At 43.9% G+C, this 16,466-nt stretch overlaps 1 protein-coding gene across 1 annotated transcript; it reads left to right on the top strand.

The window, feature by feature from the left end:
- Positions 1 to 492: 492 nt before the first annotated feature.
- On the top strand, positions 493 to 12,974 carry SFXN4 (sideroflexin 4). Its single transcript, XM_051620134.1, has 14 exons — positions 493 to 814; positions 893 to 958; positions 2,234 to 2,308; positions 3,291 to 3,317; positions 3,416 to 3,470; positions 4,164 to 4,189; positions 5,608 to 5,658; positions 5,745 to 5,810; positions 5,944 to 6,012; positions 7,283 to 7,373; positions 8,983 to 9,098; positions 10,053 to 10,138; positions 11,169 to 11,283; positions 12,569 to 12,974. The coding sequence occupies exons 1-14, from the start codon at positions 776 to 778 to the stop codon at positions 12,644 to 12,646; spliced, it is 960 nt and encodes a 319-aa protein (XP_051476094.1). The 5' UTR covers positions 493 to 775; the 3' UTR covers positions 12,647 to 12,974.
- The last annotated feature ends 3,492 nt before the right edge of the window (positions 12,975 to 16,466 follow it).

Consider the following 16,466-nt stretch of genomic DNA (forward strand, 5'->3'; position numbering starts at 1 on the left):
AGGAGCCTGAGGGGTGGTGCTGGATGATGCTCCAGGTGCCAGTGCTTCCAAATCCCTCTTCAGTCCCAGCGTTTTACTGCAGTTTTGAGTAAGTCCACTACCACCCACGCACTTTTTCCAATCAACCTGGATCTCTGGGGCCCACGCTATGTGAAGTTAAGCCCCTGGGCAGCTGAGGAATGTAAAATAAGAGGCTGGTGGTGCTGGTGGCAGCTCTTCCTGCCTGCGGCCCCACAGGGCAGGGACACGCTCATCTGTATACCTGCCTGCGTCTTTCTCTTACCTTAGTCACTCTAAGTCAGCGTGGAGGGGGTTTCTCTGCAGTCATGATCCTTGGCTCTGCCTTCCCGGCTCGCACGGCGGGGGCGGGGGCAAAACTGCTGGCAGGGGGAAAGCCGATCGGACCTTTCTTTCCTAACGGGGATCCGCTTTCCCAAAGCTCCGCGGCCTGCGCGGAGGCTGCGGGGCCCGGGCCTTCTCTGCCGCCATCGCCTCAGGGCCGGGGCCCGCCATCGGGGCCCGCCATCGGGGCCTGCCATCGCCTCAGAGCCCGCCATCGCCTCAGGGCCGGGGCCCGCCATCGCCTCAGGGCCCGGGCCCGCCATCGGGGCCCGCCATCGCCTCAGGGCCCGCCATCAGAGCCCGGCCCCGCGTCCTCCTCTCCCGCCGCGGCCTCAGGGCCCGGCCCCGCGTCCTCCTCTCCCGCCGCGGCCCGGGCGGAGGGTGCAGCGGCGGGACCGCTCCCCCGCGGCCGCGGTTCCGGTGCGGCGGCGCCATGGACGCCAACCTGCGGTTCTGGCGGGCGGAGGGGCAGGTGAGGGGGCCGGGGCAGCCGGCCGGGAGGGGCTGCCGGCTGCCTCCGAGCTGTGCCTCACACCCGTGCCTCCTTCAGTCTTTTTTCCAGAGGTTCCTGCTCTGGGCGGACGTCTTGGACCCGGCGCTGCTCCTCAAGTCCTCCGTGAGTAGCGCGGCGCGGCCTCCCCCGGGGGGCTGCCCTGACAGGAACCCTCCCCTAAGAGGGAGCACACCGGGGTGGTGGGGCCTCTTGATGCCAGTCAGCCCTAAAGCCGAGATTCCTACATTTCAGAGCTGTCGCGGCAGCAGGTTTCTGGGGGGGTGTGTGTTTGTGTGTGTGTTGTTCTGTAGTCCCACTTCTCTGGGGGGGAAGCGTTTCCCTTCTTAGTTCCTTCTGTACAGTTTTGTCGGGGGTGACAGGAGAAAAACCAGCACGTCTTATGGGAATTGTCTGGCAGATGAGTATGCTAAAGGAATATTAATTTTTAATGGAATGTGTTGCTTTTTAAGGGAAGGCTCCATTAAAGCAAAGTAACACTCAAAATGTGTGCACGTATTTCCTTGTCACTTGCAGAGTTAGTGTGTTGTATCTTTCATCTACATATACGTGCATATATTGTATGACTATGCATCTCTACATACATTTACCTGTGCAAATAATATAATTTAGTAAATGGACGTTATACACAAATATATAAACATCAAGTAGAACATTTCCCTTCAGGGATTTGGATATCTGGGATTAGTTCGTGCCTCCTGGAGTTGCACTGTTGGAAACAGAGATGTGCCTGTTGAAGAAAAGTCAAATCATCTCACAAATGCTCCTGAGAGGCAGCTTTTTATGCAGACTATGGATAACTACTACAGTTTTATTCTCTTTGTTCAAGTGCACATTTTTCCCATAATTATAAGTTTAAGCCACGCTTAGAGGGGGAGTGTACAGTGCAAAACTTGTTCACACATGGGTGAAGGTGCAGGAACATCTAGTTGATGTTGTGACTAATTTCTGGTAATTTCAAAAGTCTGGTTTAGAGTTTCATTTTAAGGTAGTCATCTGTTTGCCTGTGGGGGTATCAGGTGGTTGCTTTGGCAGCAGATCTTTGAATTTGCCAGCACACGTGGATAACTTTAAGCACAAGAATATCACTCTGGATTTCAGGGAGGTTTTTTATGTACTTAAAGTTCAAGCGCTTTTGTGTAACGTGTTGAGGCATTGATGGTTAAAGGGACCAAGAGGATCTGAATACTCTAAAAGTTTTTGTGAATCAGTTGTGTGTCGAGGTGTGTTTGCTTTAACTGCTTTGGTGAAGGACAAGTGCGTTAGTTTGACATTCTAGGTTTTATTTAATGTGGCTTGTAACTGGTCTCTGGCACTGCAGAATATTGAAAATTGAGTTAATTTTTTCTGATTATTTTTTTTCTTTCTTCTCAAATATAGGATGAAATAAGAAGAACCAGGTTATTGGTACAAACCAGTGGGAAGACGCCAAGTGAGCCCATACAAAATGATCAGGTATTTTGGAGTGCATTTTGTAGAGAACAGAGGTGTCTTTTCTCATGGCTGAAGCAGTTGATATTTATGGAAGATCCGGCAGACAGAATACTGAGATGCAGCTACAAGGGATAACACATGAAAAACTCATTAGTACAGGGATTTTTCTCATTGATAAGTCTGGTGGGAACTTCTTGGGATGACTACTGATGCCAAATGGCAGGGTTACCACCCTGAAGAATGCTAGGTTATGTATCACATTGCAGAGTTTACAGGGTGCTCTCAGACCACTCTAGGAATCACTGCTTTAAGCTTGTCTGCCTTCAGCTGGGATGATATAGGAAGGTGATAAATACATGAAACTCTTACTGAGCTCATTTTGAATCTTAGATGTTTCATCAGCATACAGAGGGCAGTTTAGTTTGGTTTCATACCTCATAAAATGAGCAGTAGCAGCACTTGGGTGCGAAATCTACTCATAGAATTGCTGGCAAGTAGTACTGAGCCCTTGCTTTGTTAGGAGGAGTCTTTCATTTGTTGACTGCTTGACTCTGCCTGTGCAGCATTTAGTACCTTCTGTGTCAAAGCCTGAAAGGAGAAGGGAAAACTTCTGTGATTCCAGAAAGCTAAGGTCTTAACATAAGTGTTTAGGCTTTTCACCATATTTAAGAATTGTTTTCTGGTTTAAAATACCCACTAGCTTAACTTTTTAAAATCAGCTTTTTGTTCTGCCATAATTTGTACTTTGATGCTGTTACACAGCAGATGGGATGTGAGGAAGTTATATTCAACAAGGAGTATATGGAGAGAAATTTTAGGTAAAAATAATAAATGGTTATAATTAACATATATACCATATGTAGCATATATATAAATAATTAACATATACGGCATTTTGTATAAAATTAAGTTATCGGGGAAAAAAGATTAATACCTTTAGAAAGAGGATTTTACCCAGTCTCTTCTGAAATTTGATTACTAACCTCATTTTCTAATTGTTTAGACAAAACAAGCCTTCTTGCTAAGCCTGGTAAGTTTACAAAGTATTCAGAAATCTTTTTTCTTTTTATTTTCATAACCAAGTATGGCAAAGATGGTCTCATTTGACTTTTTTTTTTTCCTTTTAAGTCCAGTGTACATCCTGATACAGACAAGATCATTCCTGTTTTGTTTAGGCCTCCAGGTAAGTGAAGAGAGGTTTTGTGTAGGTGACTGAAGCATCAAAGGAGAATATGTCATAGCAAATAGTTGCTGTGATATCACAAGTGATGCTCTTCCCTATACAGAAAAACAAGTAGACTCTTACGTCTATTAGCTGCATTGTCAAATGTGTTGAAGATTTCTTTACTGCTGCAGCCCTCTTGAGACATTTTCTCCTTAGTTCACCTACTCAGCTAGATAGAAACAGCCTGACCAGTCTCTGTTTCTTGTCTCTACACAGTGAGTTCCCAGCTCCCTCCACATGTAAAAAGTAATGTTTCACTTGGTGGTTGTGTCTCCTGTGTGAATTTACTTGCTCTGGTGGCAGATAAAGTCTGCTTGGGGTGATGTTAGGAAGCCAAGATACAGGTTGTCAATCTGTTAATCTCAAATAGAGAGAGGGGAAGCAATTTCTGTTCAAAACTCAGTGACATAGTTTCTGAGTAGCCACCTTGAGTGGAGCTCACAAGGGGTCCCTTTGGCTATAAGATGTATTCTGGCTTCTTGAATGAGGAATGAGAGACAAATGTTACAATGGAAGTGTGTGGTGATTGTGGGTTTTTTGTGGGCTAGTGTTGTCCTGAGAGCTGAAACTAGATGGGGGAGGCTAGGTTGATTTTCTGCTCAAAATCTAGACACACTGTAGTTATTTTTACTGAAATTCTTTCTTTTTTAGCTTTCCTGCCCATAACACTTCCATTGGTGAGTAATCATGAAAGATGCTGGTACACCACATGGCTTACCTTTTTCCAAAGCCAGGGGTTGGAGGGAGGGAAGGTTTCAGGTTTCTTAGTTGTATTTTCAGCACAAGCTTTTTAAAATACATCTGTTTTAGGGGAAGTCCTAAGTAACCTAGAAATCAAGCCCCTAAGGAATCTCATTGGAAGTCCAAACCTGTTAGCTACCTTACTTTAGCAGCATTTAAAGAGATTGCCCATGTGTGAAGGCCAGCTGTCTGGTGCAAGGTGAAATTCCCTCAGAATTGAGAGCAAGGCCTGGTTTTGGTCTGTTTAAACTCAAAAAGCTGAAACTGCAGTAGGAAGGAGTCAGAGCCTTGTGTTTCATTTTTCAGATCCAGAATAGGATTTTTTTCTTACATAGATTGTGCATTTGCAAGTAAGAAATGGTGACGTCAAGAAATTACAAAAGCTATACAAATAAACTCCTGTTACAGTGCTCAAAAATCATGCCTTTTTCATAGAATCTGTAGCTGACATTCTGTGCATATTCATTGAGATGTTTTTACCTTTCATTTTGGCACATGAGTATACACACTGAGATGTGTCATTCCATATGAAGATTACAGCATGAACTTACATGGCACTACTAGGAAGTGTGATGGAAGTCTTGATGGCTGTAAAATGAATTAAGAACACTTAATAGAATTGACTGCAATACTTTTTGATATTTACAGCTTATTGCTCTTTTATAGATGTTAGGTTCAGCACTGGCATTCATAATAAAGGGAGTTGATCCATAATATTGAATTAATTATTGATCTTCCTCCAAGGCTTTGGACATTCCCAGCCCTCCTCTCATTCAATGTTTGCCTCATCTTGGTTGACTCAGTTCTTTGTGAGAGCTCCACACCTTGAGTTGGCAGGTCAGACCTCAAGAAAGGCTGTGGTTTATTAGAGTTCTTATTCACTGTCTGAATTTGAGAAGGAGTTGGGGAGGAACTCCTAAAATGTTTGCTCTTAGATCAGTTAGATCTAGTATTTATTTCCCCACTAGTCAAAACAACCTGACTCTTTTCTAATTCATTTATTTAATTAAGTATTTATTATCTTACTTATTTATTTGCATCTGTTTAGGCTTCAAAGAAACAAATGCATTCTTTATTTTGGGCAAAAAAGCTCCTTGCTGAACTAGTCATGCACACAGTGTTGTAATCACTGTGTCTGCGTTTTACATTGGATAGAAAAAGTGAATGTGTCACATCTGTGGAAAGAAAGCACGTTAGCCTAGAATCAAAACCAGTGGCTTTGGGTCATGTCTGGAACCTTTGGCACTGCTGCAAGTAGTAACACAGCGGTTTCCTTCGTGCTCTTCCCAACCACTGCTCACTGAAAACTTCTAGATTCATCACACTTAATTTTCTCTTGGGTTTTTCCTCTTAGGTTGTTGTTTCATCACTTCAGCTCCAGGCAAAGCAGACTTTTTTTTGTCAGGTAACTGCCTTTTTTCTTTCTACATTTACAAGTCTTCCAGTCACAGTCACAAATTCATTTTTGCTTGTAATCCCTCCTCTCTGCAGTTCGTGTTTCACATGTACACCACGGGATTCACCATGATGAATGGAAATGGCACCACAAAGGCTGAAGTATGTCTCGAATTTTTAAGTCATCTTAATTATACAAGACCACTTTGAGCATTTTGAGGTGTTTTACAGGTGTACTTAAGTACAACTGTAATGTACATTACATTAATGTAATGTTTTCTTCTGCCCTCCTCAGGAGTACTCAGTTGAACAGAAGCAGATCTTCACTGGCTTGGGAGCCATTTCCTATGCTGCCTGTATTGGTGTATGTATGTGCTGAGTGCTTGCTTTCCTCACAGGCTCCATTGAGGAGTAGGCACTGAGATAATCACACTGCCAGATATCCTTCAGGATTGTGCTTTAATGCTCTACTCTGAAGTCTTCCCTTAGAAATGTTGAGAATAAGGATTTTCCTGACCATCTGTCAGCCAGTACCTGGCTTGGTTTCCTCTTCCATCTTTTTTTTACTGTTCTGCGAGCTTAGAAAATGAGTGGTGGGAGGAAATGACCAGAGTTTGCAAGCCCAAAACAACTTAGTGGGTTGCTACAGCTGATTTTTTGATGTGGTGCTGTGGAAGAGATCTGTCTGGCTCTAAACAAGTGATGAAATCTGCAGGCATCTGTACGGAATTGTTAGCTCAGATCCCAGAAGCATCACAGCCAGGAAAATACTGTCCTGAATGGAGGTCAATTCACCTACCAGGAGTGCCAGGAAGCTGAGCCTACCTAGATAGTTTTGTGCTGTTCCGGAACAGGGATGTGTGGTTTCCAGAGTCTGCTACATCAGAATGAGCTCTGGTATCATCATGACACTCATTGCAAGTGTAGGTGACCCTATAATGCCTTTCCTTACTCTCCACACTCAAGAGGCATTTTCACGAGCCTTCTGGCAGAAAAACATGGCTCTTGCTACTTTGTTAGATGGACTTTCACCTCTGTCCACCAGGCAAAGCAGTCAGGTCAGCAGTGCTCAGGCCTTCACAGAGGTCTGAGGAGGCAGCTGTGCCCATGAGTGAATGTGGGAGTTCTTCCCCTTTGTCCTCCAAGGGAGACTTTGAGCCCTAGCTGGTGTTCTGGCCACTTGTTCCTCAATGAAACTTCCTGCAAGTGAATGAAAGGAATATAGAAACTGCAGAGAGTGAGGAACAAGTGCTCAAGTGCACCAGGTGTCCTGTTTGGGGGAGAGCAGTATGTGTCACAAGGCAGTTGGACAATGTCCAAGGATTGTTAGTGAGAGGTAATTGTTTTCCTCCTTCTGTCTTCTTACTCATACTGCTATTGTCCTACACATAATAATGTTTAATGGTGTGTTTTTTAAACAACATTTTGCATATGTATCTGAAAGAGTGATTACAAATACCCTCAGCAACTAGGGAACGTGTGCTTTGTTGGAATGTTACACCAAGGCATTTGTTTATTATTGTAGATTGTAACTATGTACTCAGTCACAGATTTATTTTCTTACACTGTTGCATTTACTGAAATACAGCACATTTATTTTAACAGAAGGTGCCTGTTTCCTCCCACTGCCTTAGGCTCTTCCTCTTGTCTTCATGAATCGATACACGTTGAAGAGTCCATTAACGCAACTGATTGTCAGACATATTCTACCTGCTCCCCTTTTTGGTGAGTATAAAGAAACTGTACATCAAGCAGCTGGTCTGGGGGCTGTTTGCTGCCCCCATCTGACTGTAGAATTTCCTTGCCCTTGCACAAATGTGTTCTGCCTGTTTCCTAGTCTTCTTCTCTGACTGCCTTTGCTGGGTGCCATCCTTGCTGTGTGAGTTAACCCTCAGTGTAGCTGACCTTGATTTGATGCTTGCTGGTTTTGAATTTCAGAGCTGCAGAGCACTCTTCTGACCTCTGTATGCATGACGTGCAGCTCTTTCTCCAAAGGTATCCAGGGGCACAGTTGGCATTTTTCTTTGGTTTGGACATGAAACCACCAGAGGGGCAGTAGCACTAGGAACTGGCATGACCTGGTGTGGCACATACATGAAACCAGAGTGTGACACAGCTCTAGGTGTGCCCTTGCACAGCTCCTTACTGTGGCTGGGGCTGCTGCTGGTTGCCCAGCTGGCTACCTAATGGCTGACAGTAAGTGAGAGTTGTTGAAACAGAAAATTATTAATCTTGCAAGGTAATAGGACTCTCTTTGTTACTGGAACAGCTCTACTGACAAGGTGAAGTTGCACCAGGACAAGTTTAAGTATTCAAAGTCATTAACTGTTCTTCTAATTCCATTAAAGACATTTTTGGCCTTTCCTAAGGGGGAACTGGTAAAATTAAAACACATCATGTCCTCTGTTCCAAGTTATGTGAGATAGCTGCCCTGCTATCTGAGGATCTGCATTAGAGCTTTCTGGCTTGTTTCCTTTGGAGCAGGTGTTCAAATGTGCTTCAATTTTCTAATACATAGAGAGAAACCTGAGGTTAATTGATCAATATTAGTGCAGCATTTGGAAAGTCTTATCTGTTACACTGAAGTCTTTATTAAACAGCCCTGCCAAAATTAATAAAAAGGAAAATCTACTGTTTCAAGCATGGCCACCTTGCCTGTGTACTGTTAGGCCTAGACCTTAGACTAGAAAAGAAACAGGAGAAAACCAGCTAGATTACTAACTCCCTTTTGAGATGGCCTTTATGAGTACCAGTGGTTTAGGCTTCTGTTTTCAGTGGCTGACTGTGGGATGGATGTTTTCATGTAAAGTTGGGTCTGGAGGAGACTGAACCATTCTCATCTAGGATCCAGCTGAAGCACTGCCACTTGTGACAGACACAGCTGGGCAGACAAGTGCCATAATGGAACATATTAGAGCCAGAGTTCCCCTGGCACCCTGCCTTTCAAATCAGGGATGCAGCCTTCACTTAAAGTCTGTTCCCTTTAGGGTCTTTTCTGTGCTGGATTTTGCACTGACCAGTACAAAACCTATCCACAACACAAATCCCTCCCCTTAAGAATAAACTACTGTTGGTTTCAACTGGATGGCAGTGATTGAAAGCTCTGAGTCCATAGTGACAAAGCACCTTTTAGGATTGGGACCTTAAAATCTTTCTCAGCCTTCTGAAACAAGACTGAGATCCCAAGTAGATCATTATGGGTCAGGCTCTTAAGCTGCCAGGTATTTGATTGTGAACTCTTGAACTGGAAATGCAAAGTGCTCATCATTATGAATGTTACTGCTGAGATATTCCTTTTGGGTCTTTTAAAGAAAAATTGTCTTTAACTCTTTAGGCTTGATGAGTGCCTTTACTGTGGCTGTGGTGAGAAGCCCAGAATTTGAGAATGGAATTGAAGTGATGGACAGGAATGGCAAGGTGGTAGGAGTGTCAAAGAAGGCTGGTGAGAAGGTAGGTGAGGGGATGGAGGCCTCTCTTGACTTGCCTTTTATTCCCTGCTAAGAGCTGAATGTGATGCTGAGAGTAGATGAAGTTGGATACTATGAAATGAGGAAACCCAGACTGGGTGCTGAATCTTTGGGTTGGCTCGGGCTAGGTCTCTGGAACCAGGTTCCAAAACTCTTGTGCCTTCAAGGGTTGGCAGCTTCCCCAGACCAACATACCAAGTGCCAGACTTAGCTACAGAGACACTAGCACAGGCATTTCTGCTTTCCCTGCCCACCCCAGAAGGAGACAAAGACTCCTGGTCCTTCTGATAGGACACACTTGAGAGAAAAGCCCTGTATTGTACATATCCCATGCACCTTTTATAGTGGGAATATTATTTAAAGGCTGTGCCTCCCAAAGTGTAATGCCCTGTTCTAGAGTGTGCTAGAACATTTTATCCTTGGGCTCCAGTTCCTGACCAAGCCTGACTCTGTATTTGCTCCTTACCTTGCTCATCAACATCCAGTGCAGAGCCTGGCACAGGTACTAGAGCAAGGAGTTGTATTTTATGTGCTATCAGTAACTATCTCTTTCTCTGTCCAGAGAAACTGCTAGATGAACATAATTTGTGGGCAGCTGGAGAGAGAACTTCAGATTTGACACAGGACAGTTAGGATGCCCAGAAGGTATAACCATTTGGAAGAGGTTCAGCACAACTTAAAAAAAGCAAGTCTCAGCAAAATTTTTATCATGATAGAGAAACTCAATATGGCATCTGTAGTTTCACCTCCCTTTTAAGCTATTTCTTAGCCACAAGTGGAATAATTTCCACTTGTATCCTCATTTACTTGTATCCCTCATTTACCTGTTGCTTGAAACTCCAGAAGATCAGACAAAAAAAGTGTTCACAGAGTATGCAGTATTTGAAGCTACACAGAGTGGTGCTTTAACAACATTTCTTTTTTTCTCTCCCTGGAGGCTGTTAAAGAAACAGCATTGTCAAGAGCAGTCTTGTTTGGGACAACATTCTTCCTGCCAGCTGTGCTTATGCACTTTGTGAGAAGGTAAGAGGGACTTCAGGAGGGCTGGGGGTGCCTGCTCAGTTTGTGTTCTGGTTTTCAGTCTGGCTGTGCCCACTTGCCCATTTTTTCTTGGCTTTGCAGCACCACTTGCCTTGGTAAAAGGTGATTAGCTGGGAAGTAAATTAATCTAGTTATGTCCACACCCATGCTGTGAGGGTTTTCAGGAGGTTGTGTAAAACTGTGAGCATTTTCTCTCTTCTCCCATGCAGGAAATATTTGTGCTTTCCTGACAGGCTGTTTTCCAGTGCCTGGTTTCCCAGTTCCTGGTGTCAAGGTTGTTCACAGCACTTTAGCTTAGATTGGTTATTTCTGAAGAGATAACATAGTACATGAATTTGTAAATAAAGTTCGATCCCAAGTTCCAAATATCTTTCTGTATATTGCAAATCATTTGATTGCTTTTGCAACATTTAGAAACCTTGTATCATGAGAACAATTAATTGTGGGCTTTATCAGAGAATTCTTGCCTTGCCCTGAGCTTTTGGTAGGGATCATCTGTGTCATGTAAATAACGCAGGTAATTTGGTATTGCCTACATCAATTTTCTGTCCCCCTTTGCTAGCTTAAGGGATTCCTGTTAGCAGAAGTCATAAATGCAGATAAAATTTTAAAAATGCATTTGAGTAATAAATTTTGCACAAAGCAGAGTGGGACTGCCTAGAGGAAGTAAATCTGAAAGGAAAGCAGGTAATGCAAGAAAAATCTCAGTCAAAGGACTGAGTCACTTTAAAGCACTAATGCCCCTTCTCTTGTGATTTTTGAGCTTCCTGCTTATTATGTTAATCCTGCATTGACAGTCTGGAAAACACTGCAGCTAAACACAAAACAAAGGTAAAGAACAGGGAGTTAGGAGTAAAAGTATAAGAAACATCTTTAGGATTTGTACGTCCAGATCATTGCTAATTTCAATGCAACTTCAACCACTAAAATAGTAGCTAATGCTCTTTGTCTCTCTGTCAGATTATTTTTCAAACCCAAGTTGACATCATTACCTTTTCAATGTCTCAAACAGATCAAAATTTGCAAAAACTCCACGTGCTTTGGCTTCAGTGAGACTGCTTATGATCACATCAGTACTAGCAGGGATGCTGCCAGCATCACTTAGTATGTTCCCACAGTGTGGGGAGGTAAGTCCTTTCATGGGAATCTATTTAGGATTGTTATTATTAGATTAAATAGTTATTCTAGAACTATGGCCACAGAGGAAAAATCACTAGGATTAACATGGTTGTGCATCTGAAAGGGGGCAGAGGAGGAGCTGCTTGTGAAGGTCCATATACTAGGCAGAAGCTTACAGGACTTTAAAGGTCTAAGTTGCATTGCCTGTTATTTATATCTACACTTTTAATATAGATTTATTAGATTTTCACTAGAGTCTGAAGCAAGCAAGGTCAGGAGAGCTGTCCTAAAGATTAAAACCAAGGCTCTTCCAGCACTGTTTTCAGTCCTGCTGGAGATGTAGGTGAGAATTTTAATACAATGAAAAGTCACTACAGGAACAAATAGCCTTTTCATCAGTTCCCCTAAGCAATATGATCACACCTGAGAAGGTGTGCTAGACTACCTGAAAATTAATACAAATTAGGAAGAGGGATTTTAAACAAGAATATCATTTGACTGGGAAAGATACAGAACCTGTAAGAGGAAAGGAATATGGAGCTTTCATGAGCTTGTGGGAGGGGTAAACCAACACACATGACATCTCTTCACCCTGCTCTGCTGAACTGTGAAGTGTTATCTGTTCCCTGGGAAAGTAGACCTTCCCAGCAGGTTTTGAATGGAGGATGTAGCCCTGGGACCTTGGGCTGTGGAAAAAGCCAGGTGAGAGAGGAGCCTGGGGTTCCTTCTGCATTTATTTCCTCTCCATTATCAGCACTGTGTGACTGTTCTCAGAAAATCACACACTGGCCTCTTGCAATTTTCAGTGGTTTCTTTTATTTGCCTAAACTTTCTGGAATTGTAACTGAATTGTAATAGAATATTTCTTGACTCTTGTTGCCATAAGAGGTGAACTGAACATAAATGAGGGGAGTTGTGAGAAATTATGGACTGAGAGTATGGCTGGTTGGTTCCCTATGAGCTTCCCAGTTGTTCAGCCCACAGCAGAAGTTCTTCTGGGATGAGTCACCCAAAAATATAGTGAATGGAGACAATTCCTCTAATTTTAAATAAAATATATTTATTCCCTTCTGTGTGCTCATCAGAGCAGACATCAGAGATGCAACAACAAAAAAAAGCCCCAAACCACAAAAATCCCACCACCCCCAAAATAAACAAAGAACCCCAAATCCCACATGGTCTTGCTTCTGCACACAAGATTTCAATTTGTGCAAAGCTCAGTGCAGTAAAGAGGACTTAATAGAGACTTCCCAGGATGTGGTGGTGGTGATTCCTTTTTTCTTTGTGTTTCAGATAAAACGAGAAGACCTTGAACAGGAAATTCTGTCCTCTACAGAAGAAACAGAGTTATTCTACAACAGGGGGATTTAGAGATTGGCTTTAATGTACAATTACGTGCTCTGACTGAGGTGAATTCTGGATGCATCAACACATTCAGTTGGTACATGTGGCTGATGGAACTGAATTTATGGTGGTGTACGTACCAGACTTGGTGCATGATGGTGTGGTCTGTGAAGAGGCAGGCTGTGCAAAATGATTTTGCAAGGCCCCGCCCCCAGGCAGAGCTGAACACTTAATAATTTACTGCTGTAAATGGGATTTGTACCAGAAAACACTGTAACACAGCATTGGTCACAAAGTGTTCTGTATGCTTCCTCCTGTGATGGATTCCTTAATTAAACAACTACTGAATACAAAAGTTTGTGCTGCTGCTGCTGTTGCTGCAGCTTTTGATGTGCTGCTTTCCAGGAACACAGCTGGTAAAGGCATCAACATCAGGAGTCCTCTGGTTCTTCTCAGAACACTTACTTGGTGTGTTTCATTTAAAAAATGAGACATGAGGGAGGCAGCCATTAAAGTGATATTGGACAAAGCTTCCCTGATGGCAATGTAATAATGATTCAATTTAGTTGTTTAAGAAACATTCAGGAAATGGGTGTCAAGCTTGTCTACAAGGTGGCTTCTGGCTTTTTTGGCATCCTTGAAGGAGTTCTAGGATCTGATGCCCTTCACCTTTAGAACTTGGTTGTTTTTTCTTACACTGAAGCCAGTGGGAAGTCCTGTGCCTCTGACCTTCTGCTGGGCAAGGAATCCCTGCTTTTGCAGGTTGATGGTATCTATCCAAACAAAAAGCTGTCTTTTGAGATGAGGCATAAGGGTCAGCCTGTTGATCAGTGCAGTGATGATCACATTCAGTTAGTCAGGGCACCAGGGCTGTGTGTGAGGAGCTGCAGAAAGAGCTTCCAACACTGCATGTAAAAACAAGTGAAATACCGAGGGGTAAGTGAAAAGTAATGAGCTTGGCAGAGGGGACAGTCCAGGTTCATGGCTGGGCTGGGAGCTGACAACACCAGGAGTGGAGTTAGGGGTAGTGGCAGATCACTCAAAGGTGTTGTTGAACTTTGAGGTTCTTGCCAAAGGGCATTACAGATACGAAAAGCTGAATGAATTTAGGAGGAGAATGGATGTTTCCTAAGGGAATTCCCTGAATGATAACAAATTAATGGAAACTATACCAGCAAAAGAAGTTCAGAAGCTCCATACTGCTGGAGAGTGGAAGGGTAAATATCTTTAGCCTGGCCCTGTACAGCTGCTTTCAGGTTGTTTGCTGACCTGCCACAGAACCAAGATCAGACCTTCTGGGGGAACAAGGTATTAAGAAGCTCCACGGGGGTGGTAGAAGACCCTGTGGTTGTGCTAACAACAGACTGGGGTCACAGAGTGATGGCTCCAAGATCACTGATGACATTCACTAAGGCTGTGTGTGACAAGGATAAATACATATTAAATAATGTAATCATCACTTTCACAGGAATAATTTTACAAGTACAGCCTCTGAAGTCTGCCATAATTGAACTTCCTTAAAGCAGAATACACAGGTCACTGATCTTCCCCCTATTGCCAGAGGATTATATTTTTTTTTCCCCACTGTGTGAGGGGCCCAATGGTTTCCCAACCCACTCCATCCCTACAGGAAGACGGCAGCAGAGAGCAAAGTAAGGAAAAACAGCAGGCCTGGTCTCTTGCAGGAAAACAGCTCCTGTTGTCTTTTTGGCATGGAACAAAAGCAGGAAGCAGGGGGTTGAGTTTAGCTTCTTGTATGAGTTCTGCCTTTTTTGAGCCTTCCTCTAGTGAGCTACTGTCAGACAAAGAAAGAGGACAAGGGAAGAGCAGCACATGCTAAGGTCCTGTGACTTGAGGAGGGCATGCTGTAAAGCTGTTCCAGGAAGACAGCACAGATACTGTCAGCTAAGTTGCCAAACCTAAGAGTGGCAGAGGGTCTCCACGGCTCCACTGGAGGACTGTTGTAAATTTTTAAAGGTGAAGAATCATTTACATCTAGTGAACTCACCAGGGATCACTTAGTCTTGCCTTTGAGTCATGTTCTTAACTACATACTAAATCCCATCCGGATCAACAACATCAAAGCAGTTGCTCTGGGTCACACTGAAGGTCTGCCCAGCCAGATGTCATCTCCAGCAGCAGCCAAATGGGACACAAGAAAAGCTCATATCAGAAGATCATCACGAAGATGATCAGAGGGCTGGAGCAGCTCTGCTATGAAGACAGGCTGAGGGAGTTGGGGCTGTTCAGCCTGCAGATGAGAAGGCCCCAGGGAGACCTTAGAGCACCTTCCAGTGCCTGAAGGGGCTCCAGGAAAGCTGGGGAGGGGCTTTTCATCAGACAGGGCAGTGACAGGACAAGGGATAATGGTTTTAAACTGAAAGAAGGGAGATTTAGGTGAGACATCAGGAAGAAATTCTTCACCATGAGGGCAGGAAGGTGCTGGAACAGGTTGCCCAGGGAGGTTGTGGAAGCCCCATCCCTGGAGGTGTTCAAGGGCAGGTTGGATGAGGCTTGTGCAGCCTGGTCTGGTGGGAGGTGTCCCTGCTCATGGCAGGGAGGTTGGATCCTGATGATCTTTAAGGTCCCTTCCAGCCTTCACCATTGTATGATTCTATCAGGCTCACCTCTCCTGAGCTGGGAGGGCACTAGGGAGGAGGACGCTTGCCCTGCTCTTTTTCCTTAGGTACCACAGGGTGAGGTGGAAGAAGCTTATAGTCTCAGCCTGCCTCTCTCAATTGTTTGTCTCCTTCCAAATCTTTTATTACAGTGACACAGCTCACATCCTACAGTTACATTCTGTAAACCCCTGTTTCACCATCAATCCTATTTCAATAACATACCAAAGGCAAACTCCGACGGGGTCTAATTCCACTCTCAGTAAACATGAACTGGCACTACAACAAAGACCCACAGCACCCCCCACTCCTTTTTCTAATAAAATTTAAGAATGGCTCCAGTAAATGCTAATTACATGAACCACAGTGGAAACAGACAAAAAAAACCCCCACAACCTAACACAAAAAAACCCCAAAAATAACACTAGAGCAAAGACAACAAATTGAAGATAACACATTTGTGAACTTTGAATTGTCATGGTAACTAGACAAGCTATAAATTCTCTGACTTGGATGTCTGAAGTAAATTGGTGTCATTACATCTCTGTGAGTAAGGCTTATGGAACAGGGCTGGTAATAGTGTCTGTTATTAACAGCCACCCATTATCAAACTCTACCAGCTTCTTACTAAATACTTGAGTTCAAATTTCCCATATTAAACATGGCCCTCTCAGGGTTATTAGATACCTCTTTCCCCCACTCTCAGAAGTGTTTCTATTGCCCTAACTGGAATTTTCCAGAAGAGGAGAGCAGGCACCTGACATTTGAATTGTCAGCCTGGCTGATTGAGTTGCTTCCCACATCAGGGCAGGGAAAACACCTTGCTGAAAAAGCCCTGTCATCCTTGGTCTTGAAAGTCGTCATGAGACTAGAACTAGCAGAACCAGCCACCGGGGAGGCTGCAGGGATAAGTGAGGGGAACAAGACTGGGGCAAGCAGAAAAGCATCATGTTTGAAGGACGTAGGGGAGGGTCAGCACCTATAGGAAAACCTTCCCCTTTGTAGCTTGGAATAGATAGCAGCATACTGCCCCAGGCAGGTCTGCCTCCTGCCTTTAGCACCTGCTGGTGTGTTATGTGACAGCGTTTAGTGGTGGAACCAGTTTAAGGGGACTCCAGTAGACGGAAGCTTTTGGTTTCAAGGACAACTGAAGTCTCAGTACAGCACAATACAGTAGCAGTTCCCCACCTACCCAGCTCGTCATCTTGAAATGTAAGCATATACAATGA

This window comes from Apus apus, chromosome 4, assembly GCF_020740795.1.
Source record: "Apus apus isolate bApuApu2 chromosome 4, bApuApu2.pri.cur, whole genome shotgun sequence".
Classification (NCBI taxonomy): Eukaryota; Metazoa; Chordata; class Aves; order Apodiformes; family Apodidae; genus Apus; species Apus apus.

What these genes read in the sequence shown, in the direction of transcription:
- SFXN4 (XM_051620134.1), top strand. Translation starts at nt 776, where the DNA reads ATGGACGCCAACCTGCGGTTCTGGCGGGCGGAGGGGCAG. An exon ending in TGCCCATAACACTTCCATTG is followed by an intron (nt 4,190 to 5,607) that starts GTGAGTAATCAT and finishes TTTTCCTCTTAG; the next exon opens with GTTGTTGTTTCATCACTTCA. An exon ending in AGCAGACTTTTTTTTGTCAG is followed by an intron (nt 5,659 to 5,744) that starts GTAACTGCCTTT and finishes TCCTCTCTGCAG; the next exon opens with TTCGTGTTTCACATGTACAC.